The sequence below is a fragment of the Leguminivora glycinivorella genome, chromosome 8 (assembly GCF_023078275.1).
Source record: "Leguminivora glycinivorella isolate SPB_JAAS2020 chromosome 8, LegGlyc_1.1, whole genome shotgun sequence".
In the NCBI taxonomy this organism is placed as follows: domain Eukaryota; kingdom Metazoa; phylum Arthropoda; class Insecta; order Lepidoptera; family Tortricidae; genus Leguminivora; species Leguminivora glycinivorella.
This window is the reverse complement of record NC_062978.1, coordinates 16,620,896-16,642,793: the sequence shown is the minus strand read 5'-3', so window position 1 is coordinate 16,642,793 and position 21,898 is coordinate 16,620,896. Positions and strand designations below refer to the sequence as shown.

The 21,898-nt window shown below is 36.3% G+C and overlaps 1 protein-coding gene across 1 annotated transcript; it reads right to left on the bottom strand.

Moving 5' to 3' along the window:
• Nucleotides 1-4,017: 4,017 nt before the first annotated feature.
• Nucleotides 4,018-4,992, bottom strand: LOC125229084. The gene has a single exon (XM_048133861.1). The coding sequence runs from the start codon at nt 4,990-4,992 to the stop codon at nt 4,132-4,134; it is 861 nt and encodes a 286-aa protein (XP_047989818.1). The 3' UTR covers nt 4,018-4,131.
• Nucleotides 4,993-21,898: the final 16,906 nt, after the last annotated feature.

Here is a 21,898-nt window from a genome sequence, read left to right as displayed (position 1 = left end):
AATGTTTTTGAGGTTATGTTACGAAGTTTCACTTCTTCCGCGAGGATGGACTCGACGCACTATTTTTTTTGGACTACTTCCCCTGCCCCACATCTGACAAAACTTCCGACGATCACTAAAGAAAATTACGCTCATTTCAATCACATATCATATTACTTCTCGAATGTTATTAACTTATTAGTTATAGTGAAAGCCCAAAACAGACAGTATGACAATATATTATGTAATATATTACTGAATGTTGCTCAAATATACAAATATTAATAACTGTTTGTAGTTCTTTGTTTATTATATATAAATATTTGTATTGGTATCGTATCTGAAAATCCCTATTCATAAAAGCATTTCACACAGAAATACCTCAAATCTCATAAAACCTAACTATTTACTACTGTTTCAGTACAAATATCCAGATTTTAAAATCGCCCATTGTAAACAGCGTGCATTTTGTGTGAATGAGAGCGAACTGAATCGTTGGACCGGCGTATGTTGGCTCTTGCATTTTAATGAATTTATAAAACCATAATAGCTCTATCGGCTTTACAAAAACATATATCGGCTTTGTAGTAACATGTTTGCTAAAAGCATCGGATAATCAATTAGCTAAATGGTTGTGCTCGTGCTATAATTTTATTAAGCTTTTTTTGTGTGACATTTGGATAGCGATGGCGACTGAAGCAGTAAGGTAAGGCATCAGTGCTCGATAGTGTCCCAGTAGATGCCAAATTCTATCTTGTCATTGTCAATAAATGTAACAGTATGGTATCATTTACTGGGCATTAGGATACTGATTTAAACTTTCACGATTATTACACATAATTATTTTTAAAAACCGGGACTTAATCGCGTATAACTACATATTAAACTGACCTCCAACGTTTCATGTCGACAGAGTAACATCCCTAGTGCGCAAACAGTTCAAGTTGATAATCAAAACCAAGTGCGGGTAGTTCGAAAAACTCGCGCGGCTGTCAGAAGGTGTTGATGTCATTTCAAGCCAGTCTTCTCCGAGACCACGGGGACAACGCCGTCCTTGAAACGTTGGAGGTCAGTTTAATATGTAGTTATACACGATTAAGTCCCGGTTTTTAAAAATAATTATGGGCATTAGGATGTCGAGCACTGGTACTGTTACCTTTTTTGACGTTGCTGCTTCAGCTTTGACAAAGGCCAAGTTTATTTAAATTGACATAGAAAGGCTCCTATCATGACAGCCGTAGGTACTAAAAATATTTCCAACTGGCAATCAGATTCGCGCTGGAATGTTTCCGTAGGCGTACAGCACTATATTTTAAGCATAGTTTTTTCGTTTTGGAAATTGAACCGTAAAACTATACACAATCGGTACCTTTTTTTTTAACGTTGGGGAAATGCATTTACGCATGCCATCCGGTCCGGGGGACCAGGGGCGATGACCGACTAACCAGAATAGGACTACCGTCTCAAAACCACCAACGAATTCCGTCTCCGCCTTGGGTGGAGTGTCGCAGGGTCACTATACACTATATACTGCGGACATAAATTGTAACGAAAATTATATATAATAAATACATTTCTCTCTCTCTCAGGGTCACTATAAGCATTCCACCACGTACACCCCGGCGGGACACAATCGGTACCTGCGAATGCCTTGAGATACGGAAAGTCGGAGACAGATGCCTACGCCCTACTTTAATCGGATACAGAGGGTCCACCACGAACAACGTTCGTTGTGTTGCCTCACTGCTACACACGTACGAATTTACATCAGCGATAGACAGAGAACACATTGAACGTGGTCCGCGATTGCCCTTCAGAGCCCTAATAAGGCCGTGCTAGACACGGCCCATTCAAAAGTCTCTAAGCGGAAGAGCATGGGATTTCATGCACGCCTTGCTTTGTATAAACCAATATGTTCGTTTGACAACGCCGACCTTTGCCAATTACTAGCAGGCTCGAGAAAAATCATTCAAGTTTTGGCATTTTTTTCGTTTTTCAATATTCATACAGTGATATTTATACCAGCCTTTTGTAAAATTATCAGCATCAGAAAAGTACCGATTGTATAATGACAGGATCCTTGTGCTTTTTGATTCGCAGCGTGACAAAGTATTATAATAATAAACTGTAAAGAAAATGTTAAGACTGACCTTATGGCAATAAACTTTATACTTAGCTGTGCTTGCATTTTGTGACCAAATTTTAATCAAACAGTAAGTAGGTAAACTACCTACTTAAGTATGGTAAGTAAGCTAAGGACGAACCACTATTTTTTATATTTATTTTTTATCATCAAAACGGATTACAGCGAGTATAATGGATTTATTATTCTTTAAAGGTTCATTATACGCGATATAATCTGTATTGATATATAGTTTGATTTCATGACTAACTATTTATGGCGCTAAAAGAAGAGAATATTCATTCAAAGTACACAGAGAGAAATTTGCATTGTGAATTTAACAAGTTCGACTTGTTGCGGTTTATCCGTTTGAATCAGCCAAACGTATGTTTAAAACAATATGTGTCTGGTTGTTTTTATAAAATCGACTTGTTGATTCAAATGACAAGTAGCTTGTTGTTGGAACCAAAGAGCACGTAGGCGCTATTTTAACCAAAAAACTTGTTGAACGAACATGAAAACTGGTTGTATTTTCTCTCAGTGTAGAAATTAAGTGAGGAGCCGCCTTGTTTGAAGTTAGTAAAGACATTTAAAGTAGCATAATGATTTTTTAACACAGAGTTTTTAAATTTGTCGTGGCATATACCATTTAAAATAACGTTAATATAATGTTACTTTACAAACTAGTAACACAAAATGTAAATTGTGATTATTTTTTCAGTTGAAACAGCGAGGTTGTTACCCAGATCATGCCTGAAGTGCTGTTCGGAGAGCAATCAAAAACAAGCATGTCCCTGCATCGCGGAGTACTACATTTTGCTTTAGTTGAAACGTTGTGAATTTTGCATTTGCCGTCATGTTTTTGTTGTCCGTTTAACTCTGGGTATTCCTTTGTTCATTAATATTGATTAAAGTTGATGTAAATAGCGATACTGCCAGTTTATTTGGACGTAGTTACGCAATAACGTTCCAATCCACATGAAATTGTCATTAAGTTTTAGACCTTGTATGAAAAACAAAAGTCTTTCATTTCAATGACAATTTCAGATGGATTGGAACATTATTGACAGGGATATAGACTGCGATTACCTGTGGGCCTAGCACATGATTGCCACGAGAGTATGTCGCCGCGAGATGGATGACACGTCTTATTATAACTGTATTAATGACATATGGACGTTGCTGCTGTTGCTGTTGGTGACTGTGTAACCATATGGTAGTTATACCCGTGACCATGAGGCATGTATCGAGATCTCAACAAATACAATTAAAAAGGTAATCAATCTAAGTGTAATGAAAATAAGCATGAATCATTCAAAACTCTTTTATTTCATACATGTAGACTGTTTTTGTTAGGTCTCTCAAGATTGTGTCGCAAACACTAACTAGTTACTAGTTAAATCTAGAATAGACAATTATTTTAATCGAAACACAAACACTTGTTCTAAGTCTGTGAACGGATTGTACCTATATGTAAAGTTGGTAGAACTAAGGCCCATTCATCTAGCTAATGCACTGACCGACTATTTGGCCTAAAGCCCTTACCATGAGTTTTTCACGCTTGAGACAACGTTACTCAAAGTACACGTGACGAAAAAAGTGAACAGCGCGTCTGTCTGTCTGGCTGTGTGTGTCAGTCTGTGGCGTCGTAGCTCCCGAGCGGATGAACCGATATCGATTTATTTTTTTTTGCTTGAAAGCTGAATTAGTCGGGAATGTTCATAGACATGTTTCATGAAAATCGGTCTACTAAGTCGGGGTTTTTTTTCTTCAAAATTTTAATTTTGTGGGGATACTTATACCTATAAAGTCACTAGCGGCCCGCCCCAGCCACTGTACGGAGAAAAATAAAAAAATTGGATTAAAATCATAGTGTTATTCGTAAAAGATAGACATATTCAATTCAATTCAATTCAATATATTTATTTCGAAAATTAAAAATCCATAGAGTGTTAGTAAATATCACAAATCCTTAAAACTATGTTAGTACTAAAACTAACTTAATACATATTGACTATATATAAATAAATTTAATAACGACGTGGAGTGGCGATTGGCGGCGCGTGCAGCCGGACCCACCGCGCAAACAAAGGCGAGTCCCAGCGCTGCGCCAGCACACTTAGGATACTGTTTGGGCTGTCACGGAGACGACTGAGCAGTGACGCGCACCTTTTTCTAACTATTGCGTCAAAACCATCAGTGCGCGCCTCAGCAAACATAGTTGACGCACTACAGTACCGCGGCAGCCCAAACAACACCCTAAACGCGTTATTATATTGCACACGCAGTGCGCTGTATGCCCGTTGCGTAAAATTGACCCACAGATTGCACGTGTAGAATGTTTGGCAGTATGCTTTAAAAAGCGTTAGCTTTACTTCATTACTGCAACGAGCAAATCTGCGAGCCAACATGTTGCTCCGAACACACAACGCCCTGCGCTCCCTCTCGATATCATCATTATCTGACATGTTTTCGGTTACCCAGTGGCCAAGATACTTAAACTTTTGTACAACTTTTAAAGCAGTACCACAAAGCGTAACAGGTGTCATTTTGTATGATTTTGTCCCAGCTTTAAATTGCATTACCTCGCTTTTTGAAGTATTGTATCTTAACCCATGGGCAATTGCATATGTTTCACATATTCCCACTAATCTCTGTAGTGCGCCAACCGAAGGGCTCAGCAACACCATGTCATCTGCGTAACTGAGGTTATTAACACATACCCCGTCCACGTGACATCCGACATAGGTACTGCTGAGTCCCTCGATTAGCTCGTTCATGTATAGATTGAACAGCTTTGGTGAGCTTAAACCGCCTTGTCTGACACCGCAGTTCATCCTATACACGTCAGAGTGCACGCCAGCCCATTTATGCCGCAGCCCATATGCCATTATATGATTTTTTTGTTGACCTATTTATATAAAAGTCACAATTCCACTATACAGTTTTGTTATATCTCAATCGGTATGGTCAGCGTATTCAATATTTAACCCTTGAGCAGCGGCATTTTTACCGATTTAATTAACAAAGAAATATCGTCGTATTTAAATAAATCCAAAAGAAAACCTTAACAAATTATGTACCTAAATCTTCCTAATCAGAATCATTATATTCATTGAAAACTGCATAAAAATCCGTTCAGTTGTTATTGAGTTTATTGCAAACATTACACATATTATATTTTGTGCGCGTAAGGGACAGCCACCAATACTCTCCTGAGGGTGATCGCAGAAAGGGTTGAGATCCCTCTTAGTACAAGTTTCTAAAGGGTCGGTAACGCGCATGTGACACCCTTTGAGTTGCAAGCGTCCACAGGTTACGGTGACCGCTTTCCATCAGGTGTACCGTATGCTTGTTTGCCACAAACGTGGCATTAAAAAAAACAGACAGACGCGGCGGGCGACTTTGTTTTATAAGGTGTAGAGATAAACCCATGGTAGCGGGTCAGGTGGAAACGAGGCACTTTGTTCCTCGAGCAACTTGCTCACGCTTGCCTCCGTCTGACTTTGTTAATGCTGTAACAACTTTCTACACCACCTACTTGACTAACTAGGCAATTATGTACCTTATTGTTGTGATATATTTTTTAACATGACGAGAGCAAGAAAGTGTAACTAACGTTACAGATCCTTCACTTGCCCGCAAAACGACAAATACCTACCTACTCCGGTCCGCTTTGACAACTAATCCCAAGATTTGGTGTAGTGTGGGCACTAGTTTTACGAAAGCGACTGCCATCTGACCTTCCAACCCGAAGGGTAACTAGGCCTTATTGGAATTAGTCCGGTTTCCTCACGATGTTTTCCTTCACCGAAAAGCGACTGGCAAATATCAAATGACATTTCGCACATAAGTTCCGAAAAACTCATTGGTACGAGCCGGGGTTCGAACCCGCGACCTCCGGATCGAAAGTCGCACGCGTTTACCACTAGGCCACCAGCGCTTGGCCAAAAATGACTTGTTGAGTTAAAATATTTCTTCTCATTAATTGAGTTAAAATACGTACGTTTATATTTAGGCTTAATGCAGGACTCCCAATGTAGGTAACTAAACTTACCACTTGCTAATATACAGATAGTTACTAAGTATATTCGGCACGACTTAAACGCCTTTCTTAACAACTGGCCGAACAACGCCCGGGAGCCGGGGAGAACACGGGGTGTGCTATTTGCCTAACCAATGCTGCTAGTACCGGGAAACATAACAGCCTAGACTTATATTGACCGGGATATAGACCGTGATTACCTTTTTGATTTTTGTCGAGCTCCCGATATTTCGACGCAGTTGCATGCATTATGATCACGGAAAATTGACGAAGGCGGGTGGATGTCAAAGTTACTTAGACAGCGCGCGATCTACCCTCCTTCGCGCGCGTCGGCTGCGTTCACTTTACGTTACCACTGGTCGCATTCACACTCGATGGTCTGTCCAAACACATTATACACTCACAGTGCCACTACGTTTGTTCAATTCTGACTTCACCGGTTTTTTACACAAACAAATCACTGGATTCCATACATTTGATAGTTTGAAGCCATCCTCACGACAGATTTTTTTTTTAACCGTCGGCGTCGCCTCATATCTCTCAAGAAGGACGGTTATCAAGTCGTCTGTATGTTTTTTTTTTGTTCCTCGATATCTCCGTCGATACAGGACCGATTTTGAAATTTTTTTTTTTGATTGAATGTATAATGCATACAGATTGGTCCCATTTTTCTCGGAACCCAGTTCTGATGATGGGATCCTGGAGAAATCGAGGGAACTCCTCGAATCTGAAAGGCATACATATATGGTGATTTTTGTGTTTTTAAAGGAACAGCATGCATTTAGGTACGGAACAGTGACATTTGGTGCAGTGGAACTGCTGATGATGGCCAGAACGGAACTCTTCAAATCTGAACGGCACGCTTATAGTGACTTTGGTATTTTTATAAGAATAGCATACACTTTCGTCCAGAACAGTGGCATTTGGTGCAGTGGAATTGCTGATGATGGTCAGAACCGAACTCCTCAAATCTGAACGGCACGCTTATAGTGACTTTGCCATTTTTTTAAGAACAGCATGCGCTTACGTCTAGAACAGTGACATTTGGTACAGTGGAACTGCTGATGATGGTCAGAACCGAACTCCTCAAATCTGAACGGCACGCTTATAGTAACTTTGGTATTTTTATAAGAACAGCATGCACTTACGTCCAGAACAGTGACATTTGGTGCAGTGGAACTGCTGATGATAGTCAGAACCGAACTCCTCAAATCTGAACGGCACACTCATAGTGAATTTGGTATTTTTGTAAGAAAAGCATGCAGTGCAGTTAAGTTCAGAACAGTGACATTTATGTAGTTATGTTTGTTAAGCATATTGAGTTTTCAAGTCAAAGTTTGTCAAGCTTCGATTTCTTATAATATAATCGGATTCATGAGGAATTGAGGAAACTCCTCAAACCTTAACGTTATACGTATATTCATTTGTGTTGCCATCTAATAATTAAAGCATTAAAAGCAGTTTTAAAAAATACTTACACATTTCTACATAATCCAACATTCGCAAGTAGCTTTCACCAGAACCCGAAAGGCGACGGTTTTTTTTTTCTAAAAATTATTTATATTTGTGAATCTCAATGGCTTCTCTTACCAATCTCGGTATGGAAATAACCGTGAATCTTTCAAAACACTTATAACAGCCTATATTCCTATTTTAAATTAGCCGGAATTATTGTAAACAAAAGTGTGGCCAGTGCTATAAAAAAATTGCACCATTCGAGGTATCAAAATTGCCGATATTTTACAGGTTTATTAAAAATCTTTACATATTCCATTACACAAATAATGTCTCTGTTAAAACGAAATAAATTTCAACACTAAACGATTTGGTATATTTATTGAAATTAAAAAGCCGTTTTCGTCGGGTAGTTTGTTTATTGCACTGGCATTACTGTGGAAATGTACCTGGGCGACCAAGTATCGGGCCGCTAAACATTTTTTTCAGCAACTTTTGAGACTAGGTGGTAGTGAATTTTAATAGCTAATTAAAACCGTCTTCAAATGCGATGGTGATAATATGGTGGTTATAAATTTAATTATTGGTTTTGTAAGTATCTGATATGACAGAACTTCGTCAATTTTGGACCGATTTTTATATTGACTTGCATGGGATCATAACATAATACATATGACAGTCATTGTGTTCGATCGCTTCACGATTTTAAGTAGGTAATATAGTGACCGTTAATAACTAGTTAAAAGTAATTTGTTTTTCTCTCGGCCCTTTACTATGAGAACCCCTGACTTGAGCTGCACGTGTTACTTTGACAGTGACAGCAATTTGTATACGTTTATTCCGTTCAATTCGTAATTGGAATATAGTACCTAATAAAACCAATATCAAAGTTAAAACGCCAATATGGCGTAAACCCGCAAGCCCAGCGCCGAGCGAACGCATTAAAATGATCATGCATGTTAATTGATGTAAACAATACGGGCTAATGGAAGTAAGGTATCATCACTCCGTTTAATTGCCATTCACGTGCTGAGGTTACCGGCTAATTGGTACTAATAATGTTACCAAAGACAAATTGTATTAGTCAGTACAAATAACGATATTACGTGGTTCGCGTAATGAATTAATGTTAGTGTTTGTATGGCAAATAGTCACATGACATGCTTTCAATCCCAAGCCAAACTCAGCATTGTCTTTTAATGGCAATGAATACATCATAATTATCAGGCCTTGTACATATTTACAAATGATCTTAGCAGCATCTGTGATCGAGCGACAGCGCCGCTACGCGCTGTTGACTATAAAACCCAATTTGTGATCAGCATAGTCTGCATAATGCACATTTGTTACAAGTAAAATGAAAATAAAAGTCCGCAGGAAGCAATCCACGTGTCTTATATTACAACAAGAAATGAAAACACTTTACATTTTAAAGCTTTCGATATTGGCGTGTTCAATACTACTAAACGCACGAAAGCCTCGTAAGGTGCCATTTAGGATTGTCGCTGAATGCAGCCATATGCCACAGGTCGTCGTTTTTACACCCCCCTTTAATGTTATTTCCCCTTTATGACACCATAAAGACGATACCGGCCACTACGCGTAATGAAATCTTCTGTTCAATACCTGTAGAATAGTGCTTTAATGCTATTAACAGCATGGATGTCTCGCGCTGGTGAGGTATTCGAGGGTATCGTGTTGTTAGTTAGTTTCAAAACGTTACAAGCGTATACAGAAACTAGGTAATAAAAATTTTGGTTCATATTAATGGAACGTTATACAAAATAAGTGATTCCGGCTCTATTGACGACGAAGAATATGATGCACGTCTCCGGCCTTAAAATTCTACGTAATTAAAAATTGCTAATTTTCTAAAAACATAAACAAATCCAATTCTCGAATTGTAGCTGTCGTCACTCATTGTGACGTCATGGCATGTCTTGCTATACATATATACGTCAGTTGTAGGTGCCTTATCAGTTTTTCATTTTTACTTACATGTTATAGAAACAGGATTATCAGCTATAAAATATACCAATACCCAAATTGTTTTTCTATAGAAGTATTTGAAAACAACATTGTATTTTAATTTGATTTAAGTAATTTGAGATTAAACAATGCAAATATTTAATGAATTTGCGTACAAAATCTCAACATTTCTCAGAAAATCCATTAATTCCTTGAAAGTGAATAATACGAGTAATACAATATCTTTAGTTAATGCATGTTGTATTACATGCGTTAGCCTAAGTTAACACGAAGACAATTTAGCAATTGCCTAAGTACCTTGTACAATATTTGCTAACTATATCAATATGCAGTGCTTGTGTTGGGCCCGCATGAGTGGCGATAATGTATCAGTGGTGCAGTACTAACAGCAACACTCTTAGCTAACCATCGCTAGACGTTATGCCCTTGTAATAAGGATTACAATTGTACAGCCAACAGTGTTGCCAATGGTACAATCAAGTGCTCTCAGATGTCTACCTTGCCATACAGTATCTAATGCCTGCCATATCATATTATCTTTGCGGTTTCCAAGAATTTCCCACAAATCCTGGGATCATAGACGTTAAACATTAGGGTGGAGCGAAAAAACACTTTTCTGGAATTAGCAAACCTAATAGTTATCAATCAATGCCCCTTAGTCTATGAAGCCTTTGTGCAAATTTTCAGCTTTTTAAATCAACATCTTCTGCCTCCGCATTAGGGTTGAAATTTTGAAAGTCTCATACAAACCTAAAAATTCAACTTTCCGATAAAAAAAAAATTCGGCAGTATTATGTTTAGTATATGTTATTGATACATATCATTATGAGAAACTACAAAAAGTTGCGAAAATAGCGTCAAGAATCGCCAAAGTTTGTCTAGTTTCAGTACATTCGCCAAAATAGCCGCTAAAATACTGAAAATTGGCGATTTTTAACGCTATTTTCGCAATTTTTGGTAGTTTCTTGTAATAATATGTATCAATAATGTATACTGAACATAATACTGCCGAAAAACATTTTTTATCTAAAAGTTGAATTTTCAGGTTTGTATGAGATTTTCAAAATTTCAAACCTAATGCGGAGGCAGAAGATGTTGATTTAAAAAGCTGAAAATTTGCACAAAGGCTTCATAGACTAAGGGGCATTGATTGATAACTATTAGGTTTGCTAATTCCAGAAAAGTGTTTTTTCGCTCCACCCTATTAAACATATGAATTCGGATGGAGCAAAATCGAATTTTTAACCAACTGAAGCTATTTCCAGGCAGACAAGCATGGTCGCGTGATAAACGATATAATTAATGTCAGACCGTCCCTATCGCACTTACAAATAGTGCGAATAGGACGAACTGACGTTATATCGTTTATTGCGCGACCATGCTATCGGTTCAGATTGCAGGAAATTAATTCCTGGATTTTTTAATATAATTTGTCTGGTTATATTTCTCGCGCTAAACAACTGAAAAACTTCTAACAACTCTAAGAACAAATTAAATTATTTTCATAGAAAATATTTTAACTTGTATTTTTAAGTAGTAACACTACTATTATGTTATAAACATTAAATAAATGTCATATACAAAGAAAAAGTGCCTGAACCACTCGGCCATCGGTGCACGAAGGCAAGGGTCGAAATTTCCAAGTATATGACATTCCCGAAGGCCCGTGGCGTGGTGTGGAGCTCGGAACACTGGAGGCCTTGGTCACTTTTTCTTTGTAAATATAGTTAGTTAGTTAGTTAGTTTATTTATTTCATAATGGTAAATTACAGTATAAATTATTCTACGTTAACCTATATGAATTTACATTATGATCGTCAATTATAATAATTTGGCATGCAAAGATACAATAATATAACGTCAATAATACTCAAAAACAATAGAAATTATTAAATTAACAATTTGTAAATGTGGATTTCAAAACCACCGTCATTAAAAACTAAATAAATAATAAAGCACAAGTCAGATTAAAAGTCTAATAGTTAGGTATCTCATAATGATCGTCATATTAAAATGAAATTATGAGCAATTGGTAATAATAATAGATCAAAATGTCAAGTAAATTATTACAATTTTAATTCCATATATTCATCTACCGAATATAATGGATGACATTTATTTAATGTTTACTTCTAACAACCTTTACCTATCAACAGTTCCTCTTGTCCCTGCCCTTATTCCACATTATGTGGGATCGGCACATGTTATTTTTGTGGTATTAGGTGTAAACTAACTCTTCCGCAATTCAAATTGATAGCATAAGTAGTTTTCGAGATATTTAGTAATTTGATTTTTGGTACGTAACCCTAAAAACTAGGGTTGAAGGAAAAGTTTTGTAGTGGAGAATTTAGAATTTGTAAATACATATTAGAATTTTACATATACATAGGTTCATTGCCGAACGCGCTTCGCTAATCCCTGTCGGGCGTCCAACTTTGCCTCGCAGTTGACACTACGAATAGTAGGTACTTTAGTTAGAGGGTTATATTGTTGCCTTAGCTGGTGTTATTAACATGTATTCCATACTTGCTTTGTTGTTCGCGTTTTGAAACAGAGTTTAAATTTGTTAATAGGATTATTTATAAACTTTAGTAGGTATAAGAGATTCACAGTCACTTGTATCAGTCGTAAAAGTCAACGCTGTTTTGTGGCTTTTTTGGAAGTTAAACTCTGTTTGACCAAGTACCTACAGTAAATGAGCTCGACACGCTAATGCCTAATAAATGACACTCCTCTTCCAATTTTTTTGATAATTACTTAAGATTGAAAGTGGAATCTACTGGTATAGTGAGTTGAGAAATTGCATGGAGAAATTATGAATGCACTTGCACTTTCGCAATCGCCATGCACTTTCGCAGCTCACTGTATACTGTCGAGCACTAGTACTTTTTGCCTAGTATGTCATTTGTAATTTTATATACTTACCTACTTACTTAGAGACACGTCCCTTATTTGTATTTTGAGCATCAAACTGAATGCATTTATACCAAATAGATACATACATATCCGAGATGAATTCAGCGAAACTTTCTAACAGCTTTTATGCAAATTACAATCTACTATGTATTTGTTACGGAGAAAATTGAACTCCCTTTGTTTTACCGACAAACTTTACATCGATTAACTGCCGTCCTATCACTAAAACCCATCTAACCCACAAATGATAGTTTTGAGATATGGGCAAAAAACATAAAAACCCATATCTCTAGGAAATGTGTCGATTTAGTCCAGATTTCTTTTATTCTTAAATTAAAACTAAATTCACACTAACATTATTTAAAATCAATTTAATTAAATATTGTTTAATTTATTAGAAATTCGCCATTTTGTGTTTAAGTTATGCAAATAATTCCTAAAATATGTATGATTTTACTGTTAAAACACGGTTAAGTATACTTTAGCCGTTTTTTAGGATTGAATAATACATAAAACATGGCTTAATAACGGCAAAGTAAATTTACGTGTTTATAGTAATCGTAACTGAGCATTGCAATTATGTTTTTAGATTATTAAATCTAAAAACATAGCTTAATAACCGCAAAGACACTAAACAACTTTATACTATCGTATATGCTCTAAAAAAATGCTGTAACCGTTTTTAAGCTATGCAATGACTACTAACATCGAAATAATTTGTATGCATTCCTAATCTAAAAGCCCGCTATATGACAAACCAGCGACGATTACTAGGTTTTAGCATTGTTATTCTTTTTAAAAGGAGTTTATCATTTTAGCAATGTCCCGTTTACCTGCAGTACCTGCACTAAGTTTCAAGAGCAATTCAATTTGTTAAATGAATAAAAGACAACTGTATGATATTGTAACCATTTATTTGCATGCATAAAAAACCTCGTTATAAGTTATGTTACAAATTAACATATTTAAACTTAATATAATATTCTAACATTAGTGAAAACTAACATAACATTAATATGAAACAATAAAATTCGCTTTTTACATTGCAACAAATCAATTTGCTATACCGACACGGTGAAAGGTGTCGCTCTTGGATATCCAAAGTTATTCGTATTATTACTATAATACACTATTAAAATAATGTTTTTATTACCGAGTTATATAAGGTTAAAAACGGTTGACATTGGCAGTTCTTACAAAAAGAAACACGGATTTCATTTATTATTCGCCAAGCAAGTGAAAATAGCAATCTTTATTTATTTTATACTTCAAAAATTCAAAATACATTTATCTTTCCGCTTGATTCCGTTCTTCTTAAAATTTATTTTTCTTTTTTTTGCGTTTGGTTTTCGACAGTTGTATTATTAATATTAATATTACGAGTGTAGTGCTCTATACCGACGGTGGTTCTACATCGATAAATGGTTATATGTACTTATGTGTAGGTTAGTCCTCCTTTTCTGTATGTAAAACTTCTGGATTTGAAGGGTCTGAATGAATTGGTACAGCAGAATACTTATGTATCATACATCTTTTTTTTTCTTTAAACTAGAATCAATATAGAGATCTTTTTGGTAAAATCAGGTGCATCATTGCTTAAAATTGTATTAACTAGGTTAAATTTAAGTCTGTTTCTCTGTTGTTTGTATGAATTGGAGCGGATAAATCAAGATAAAGCTTCATTTTGGATGATACATATGTTGTCATTTTACAATTTTTACATGCTAGGTATAGAGTTCTTCTTCTTTCGAGACATCACTTGTAATTTCAATGCGTCTGCGACGGAATAGTCAAAAACCTTCTTTCCTTATATCAAGATGAGAAGCATTTTACGAATGATTAAAGAAGTAAACGTTGTTCGATTTTGTTACAACGAAGGATAAACCCAAATTCGATGATCGTCAGCAACGGTTTTAGCTTGGACCAGTAAAAGGGAGTTTTAAAATTGATGTATTTTCGTCAGCATTGAAAATTAAAGCAGAAACGTTCGACGTGGCTAAGTTAGGCAAAGAATTCTGAGGTATCAATCTCAAAAATTCTTGAAACAATACACAACGATAGAAGTTCCTTGGTAAAGATCGAGTTGAGCAATCCCCTTCTGTTCTACATTTATTAAACTTACTGCTGGTGTGATGACTTGTGGTCGGTTTTTCGGTATTCATTTTATTCGCAGATCTCTGTTATCGTTTATCCTGAAGTTCGTAACAAGCCTAAAAGAAATAACATTAATTAATTTGATTTTTGACTGCATTATTAAATCAGCTTGACGGTAATATAATGTTGCGCAAGTAATCCATACCTACATAGGTACTAAAACATTGTAAGGTAAATAAATGCTTACAAAATGTATGTGGCTATGGCAATGCCTACATAGCAATAGGATGGTACAATGTAATTTCTTGACTTTTTGTTTACGCTTTATTTGTACACAATAGTTTTAACTGGGCTCTTGATCGAATAACTTATGAGTTAGGTATTTACTTGTCGCGGCAAACGTGTGATAATACGTTAGCAAAACGCAAGTTGTGCTTGAAAAAAACCTTAAAAAAAAGATATTTAACATTTACCTGGTCTTCGGTTTCTTAACATTTTAAGGAGAAAATGTTCATTCACCGGTCACTACAGCCTTCGCACAACCTTCTGCGCGCGAGCCGCTCGGCCGACTGTCGGACTGGCGCAATAACTTTGGAAGGTATACTTTTACAACTAGCGGGGTTTTAGCGTAGCTTTGCTGGTTTGTCCTGTTTCAGTGTGGCATTATGAATATTTTTAGGGTTCCGTACCTCAAAAGGAAAAACGGAACCCTTATAGGATCACTTTGTTGTCCGTCTGTCCGTCCGTCCGTCCGTCTGTCAAGACCCTTTTTCTCAGGAACGCGTGGAGGTATGAAGCTGAAATTTATATCAATTACTCAGGTCTACTGTCCCTTGAAGCTGTGAAAAAATCAAACTTCTAAGCCAACGCAATCAAAAGATACAGCCGTTTATGCCGCAAATTTTCGACACTTGCAAGGGAATCAAAACCTACAGGGTGCTTCCCGTGAACTCAGAATCTTGAAATTTGGTACGAAGCAACGTCTTATAGCATAGATAAAGGAAAAATTACGAAAACCATAAATTTTTAGTTACATCACATAGTATATTTTTTTTTAATAATTTTAACCTTACTACGAAAATTGTCGTAATGAACGAACTTTGTAAACCTTGCAGGTTTGTACGGAACCCTCGGTGCGCGAGTCCGACTCGCACTTGGCCGGTTTTTTAGTAATAAATTCACCGTAAAGCGCAGTACTAGGTTTTAGTGATGTATTTGTAACCGAAATTACAATGAAAGTCTTTAAATACACGGTTAAAGGACTTTAGCCGTGTTTAAGCGTAGTATTTTATTTAAAAAAGTGAATGTTATAAAATGTAATAACGCAATTAAACGGCTTTAATGGGAATTTATGAAGCTTATGTCAAGTAACGTTGTTATAGTTATGTATCGTGTGATAAAACTATGAAGATAAACAACTGCTAAGCGCTTTAATATAAGTTATAGAAGACAAAATGTGGGTTTGCGGTTTTATACTATTGAAAAGGGTTATAAAATAGTGCACTTAGCGAGGTATGTCGACTCTGTATCTCGGTAACTAAAAATGATAAAAATATGATTCCAAGACCAGTCGATGGGGAATTCTTTCCTATTTAAGAATATTTATCCAAATGAAAACTGGTAATATGCAGCTTAGAGGGGTTCTAGTGATAGGACGGCAGGATACCATTTCATTGACACCGATTCAACGAATTTTATACAGAATTTTGTCAGAAATATTAATGTATCTGTTTATAAACTTATTAGCTTTTGCCCGCGGCTTCGCTCACGTTAGAAAGAGACAAAAATTACCCTATCTCACTCTCCATCCCTTAACTACCTCCACTTAAAAAATCACGTCAATTCGTCGCTCCGTTTTGCCGTGAAAGACGGACAAACAAACAGACACACTTTCCCATTTATAATTATTAGTACCTATGGATCATTTAATTTTAATCACTAATAAATGGCTAAGGGTATTACATTTCTTCTATTTTCTACCATATTGAAATGTTCGCCATGGAAAACTTAAGGCGCTTGCTTCGCAGCACCGTATTATCGCATAAATCTCATGTTAAACATACTTACACGTCGTCCGTATTTCAGAGATAATCTTAAGCAATATCAGCTTCATAATATTAATAATATGATAACAATTTCGTGAGATTTTCGGTAAATTTAAACACTAATATAATTTGACCCCCGAACACTACGGTCAAGAATTTCACCACTTGACTCTCTTTCCTCTGGGTATCGTAGAAGTCGATTGTGGGGTTTGGGTTCTGTGGCGTGGGGGCTGTCTAGCAATATGACACTGCAATAATATCACAATTTCGGTTTCTTTCGAACCGTTACTTGAACAGAACACCGAAACTTGAACAGTTTCATGTGCTCTACCAACCCCTTTTAGGAATACAAGAGGGTTTTTTTATGTATGCGTGTATTACTTGACTTAATGGCAAACACACGTTCATTTGGCGTGATATTTTAAACGTAACGGTAATGCATCCGCAGTTACAGATACACAGGGAGAAGGCAGGTGAATTTGTCATGCTAACATAATATCTGGCCAAATATTAACGCTTACGCGCAGATCTTAAAATTTGTTTTTTTTTTTATTTATTTATTTACTCAAAAAAGGTTACAGTACTATTCTAATTATTGTATTTTCGCCAAACTGTATGACAGTTTGTTGGCGAATGCAAGCATTCATTATTATTTCCCTATCGTCTACTGTGTAAGGTCCGAAAATTCCCAAATATGTATTATCAAAAAACAGGAATCAAAGAAATCGCTCGCAACTGAAATGTTTCTCAGGCCGCTCGCGAATCACTGCCGGCTGTAATCGCCTTGAAGAAATGGCTTTGGTGCATTTCATCGGTTGCTCCAAAGAATTTCTCTTTTTAATATGAGCATCGATTCCAATTACAAAAGATCAAAGAATCGCCGCGCGGCCCACTTCGTCTTTGTTCAAACGAAAGATGAATTATTCAGAGAGCTGGAAACGTTTCAATTGGCCAGCTATAAAAAAAGAAACGGTTCGTTGCTTTTTCCACTAAATTAAAATTTTCTTTATTTTCGATTTAGAAAGCTTTAGATTGGACAGTATTGATTTGAGAATTTTACTTATTGAAATATTATGATTGGCGGGATTTTATTAAAAAGTTGCTCCTGCGGAAGGGTTGAAAAGGCAACCAACATGCCAAGCAAACGAAACGCCAACGACGCCTACCCCTATGTCTGTTGCGAGAGTTTATATCTGTTTGTACCTATGTGTACGTAGCAAATCGTGATCCATGTTATGACAATACGTTGGTACTTATTCAATATGTCACGGGACGCAGTCAACTGACGACTCGGCTTGCTGTAATTGATTGCAACACGCTTACGTGATGCTTTTACAATTAATAATTGTAGTACCTATATTATGCACTATGTTGTTAATAAGTTCCCTTTTGTTCAATAATTTCTAGTAAGGTACAGGGGGCAAATCTCGACTGGGGAGCAAATGTAACTGGTCCATTTTTTCCATGTTTTACAATCTTTGCATTATTAAATAGAGTGTCCACCGGTTATGTATGGTAGGCGGTTCAGTGGATACATGTAGAACTCAACATCATAGTGTAATAATAATGAACAAAATGGATCAGTTACAATTGTCCCCCAGTCGAGAATTGCCCCGCTGTACCTTGAGTATAGTTATTTAATGCCATAGTAAATTTTCCTCAACTGAATCCAAAAATAAATATTGTAAGTATTACGAAACACAGACCTTCCGTAACTTTTTAGGGTTCCGTAGTCAACTAGGAACCCTTATACTTAGTTTCGCCATGTCTGTCCGTCCGTTCGTCCGTCCGCGGATAATCTCAATGACTGTTAGCACTAGAAAGCTGAAAGGTACCAATATGTATATCAATCACGCCGACAAAGTGGTAATGAAAAAAAAAATGTTTTGTTAGGGTAACCCCCCTACATGTGAAGTGGGAATTTTTTTTTCATTCCAACCCCAACGTGTGATATATTGTTGGATAGGTAAAATCTTTTTTTGATAATATTAATATTTTCGGAAATAATCGCTCCTAAAGAACAAAAAGTGTGTCCTCCCCCCCCTCTAACTTTGGAACCATATGTTTAAAAAATATGAAAAAATCACAAAAGTAGAACTTTATAAAGACTTTCTATGAAAATTGTTTTGAACTTGATTGATAGGTTCCGTAGTTTTTGAGAAAAATACGGGAAACTACGGAACCCTACACTGAGCGTGGCCCGAAACGCTCTAGGCCGGTTTTTTACCATGGATGCTGGCGGCACATCAAATTATATAATTTCTCTCTTCCTTCTTACCTAACTGTCTACCATTTCTACTTTTCAGCTCCCAGCCGGTCTTAATGGCTCATATACCTGGAGTAATGTAATTTTTGTAATTTTTAACTAGGCTGGATTTATGCTAGCGACACCTGGCGGATCGCAGTCAGTGATTGAGAGGGCGCCGTACGCGAAATGATTAAAGCGTAATAATTTATGCTCGCAATTTGTACGTTGAAATCGCTCCTTGTGTCATTCATCATTGCTGGCAGAGTAACGATTAATTTTGGTAATTGCCGTAAAAAGGTTGGAACGAATGTGTTCTTTAACCTAGCTTTAACTAACTCGGGTTATCCGTTTTCTCTGGTTCTGTAATGACGATGGAAATGTTTTCATGATTTAAACTCACGGCTGTCATTCCCAAAAGGGGTGAGCAGAGCGCACAAAACTGTTGAAGCTTTCGTGTAAATAAAGTGTTTGAGCACAATTGAACTCATATGCCCTAGTCAACTTCTACGGCACCCATGGAAGGAAAGAGGGTGGTGTAATTCTACACCCGGCACCACGTGGAGACAGACTTTGATACTCGTATCTAAAGGAAACAACAACACATGAAAGAAAATTATTATTTTGACAAAATTACAGACAATCCCAGCCCATGACCAGTTTAGTTATTTTATTTCTTTTTTCTGTTAACGAGGTTAAGTTCGGTTGTTTGAACAGATCCCAAGTCGCCACAAGATTTCATCTTAAAGGAAATTATGCTAAAAGTTTATAAACATTTATTAGGCAGTAAATACAGATAAGTGGGCGTCAGTGCCGGATTCTTGCCGGCGCCTTCCGGTACGGGCCCTCGTTAATATTACGAGTATTTCATTTCAATTTTGAAAACGCTTCTCTAAGTCGATTCGAACGTACTTCTTAATATGTAAAGTTTTGTTCTTTAAAAATATCTATTACGGACCTTCCTTTACGGGCAGTAAGTATATGAATTGTATTAATTGCCAAGAGTGGAACTAAAACTTAAGCAGTTTTGTGTGATCTGCATTTTAGAAAAAAAAATAAAGAAAAGTATGTCGATATAAAAAAGCAAAATTATCTTTATAGGTAACTATGTGACCCTGTAGTTTTTTTCATGTGATTCAGTACCATGGTTGATACAATATTACCAATTTAATGGTTAAATAATTTAAACGATAATTTACAAATACTAATTGTTTATACAAGAGTTTCGAATTGGTAAACGGTTTGTTGGAATTATCCTAATTGCAAATAAACACAGTTATTTATTGAATTACGCGAGTATTAATTACCGAAGGCGCGTGCTAAAGCTATTCCAGTTTTAAATTACAATTACATTACGGATGATTTTGATCTCGTTTTGATACTTGTTATGAGACTGACATTTACTACCAGTGCATTTTCGGCGCAATCAGCAGCAGGGGTTTCTAAAGATCTTATACTCTAATGTTTAAATCGGAATCGGTGTAATAAAATAGTCATGTCAATATTTTAATCAGAATCTGCGTCTGTTTATCCAGTTCTATCAAAAAATAAAAGATACAATGTCAACAGTGAGAAAATGGAAATTTTTGACAGGTAGAAAGATACATAGAAAACGTGTAATAGTTATTTTCTGTACATATAGAAAAGGGTTATAACTTATAAGTAATGTACTTAAAACGCGTGGTTATTTTTGTTAAATAATTTATGAGGCAAAAGGACCGACGAAAAGAAAACTATTGCCGTCGCCAATGGACAACCACAACACTCTTTTTGGAAGATTTGAAGATCGTTAGAAGTGACTACTTATGAAGGTTGTGGAAAGTAAACCCGCACAAGATCTATATCTGATAAACCGCACAAGATTTGTAGAACTACTGTGACTTAGGGGAAGGTTGCGATCATTGGACCAGCGCTTTGATTGGACCACTTAAATATTTCAAAATCTAATCGTGCTAGATGGAATCCAGTAAGGTACAAGGTGACCTTAGGCCTCACTTTGGGCCACCCTGTAACCTCAGTCGCACCTCGCTTCCCGGATAAGAGTGACGCGTCCAAGTGTGTTTCGAACGCTGTTGAAGTTAAATTACGCGAAGGAATAAGATCACGAAAGTATAAATACATTGGCAATTGAATTTGTGTGTTGACGTATAATGCTTAAACATTTATTAATGATCAAATTCTAAACAACAGTTTCCAGGCATTTGTTTTCCCTATTTTTTAATATTTTTATTTGTGATGTGATACCTAGTTGCTATCAATGGACCGCCTGTGGGTTCTATCATCGGACCGGTCCAATCATGGCAACTTTTTTTTTTAGAATTATTCACCCGTACGCAAATAGACAATACGTAAGAAAAAGCTAGTACATATGAAAACAAAATATTATATATTTTTTAGTTATAAAAATTGTATAAACCATATTTCATTAAAAAAATATTTTTTGTCGATTTCAATAACTTTCCTTGATTGGACCATTGGTCTGAATTTCCTAAGTCCATTGATGGCGGCTTTGAGGTCCAATGAAGATGACTCTGGTTCAAGGAAGGCAACAGCTTATGAAAACCTTTTCACGATTTTTCTGTAAATTTATTATACTTATTTTTATTGTGAATAAGGTAATTCATAAATAGATGTCAAGAATTAAACCTTCTCAAACTAGTTTTATTTTTTGACATAAAATCTATGAATTATAGACCAGCGAAATTAAGTGGTCCAATGATAGCAACATTCCCCTTATAATTATATTTGTGCACTTCATTATATTTCAGGTAGATAATTATATTTCAGGTTGCACTTCAGATAAACCTTATTATTTAATATGCACAATCAAGGGGTCCTTCTGTTCATTGCGGGCTGCAGTAAAAATGAAATTAAGCCGAATTTTATTATCTTCCCCTTCGGACTCCGAAATATTCATGAGAAAAGTTATTTTTTACTGAGAAACAAAGATTTGTTACTACAGATGGGTGCAGATGGGTAAAATATAAAGGATAACTTTGGCATTTGTA

Coding starts and splice junctions, on each gene's coding strand:
- LOC125229084 (XM_048133861.1), bottom strand. CDS start 4,992: ATGGCATATGGGCTGCGGCATAAATGGGCTGGCGTGCACTCTGACGTG.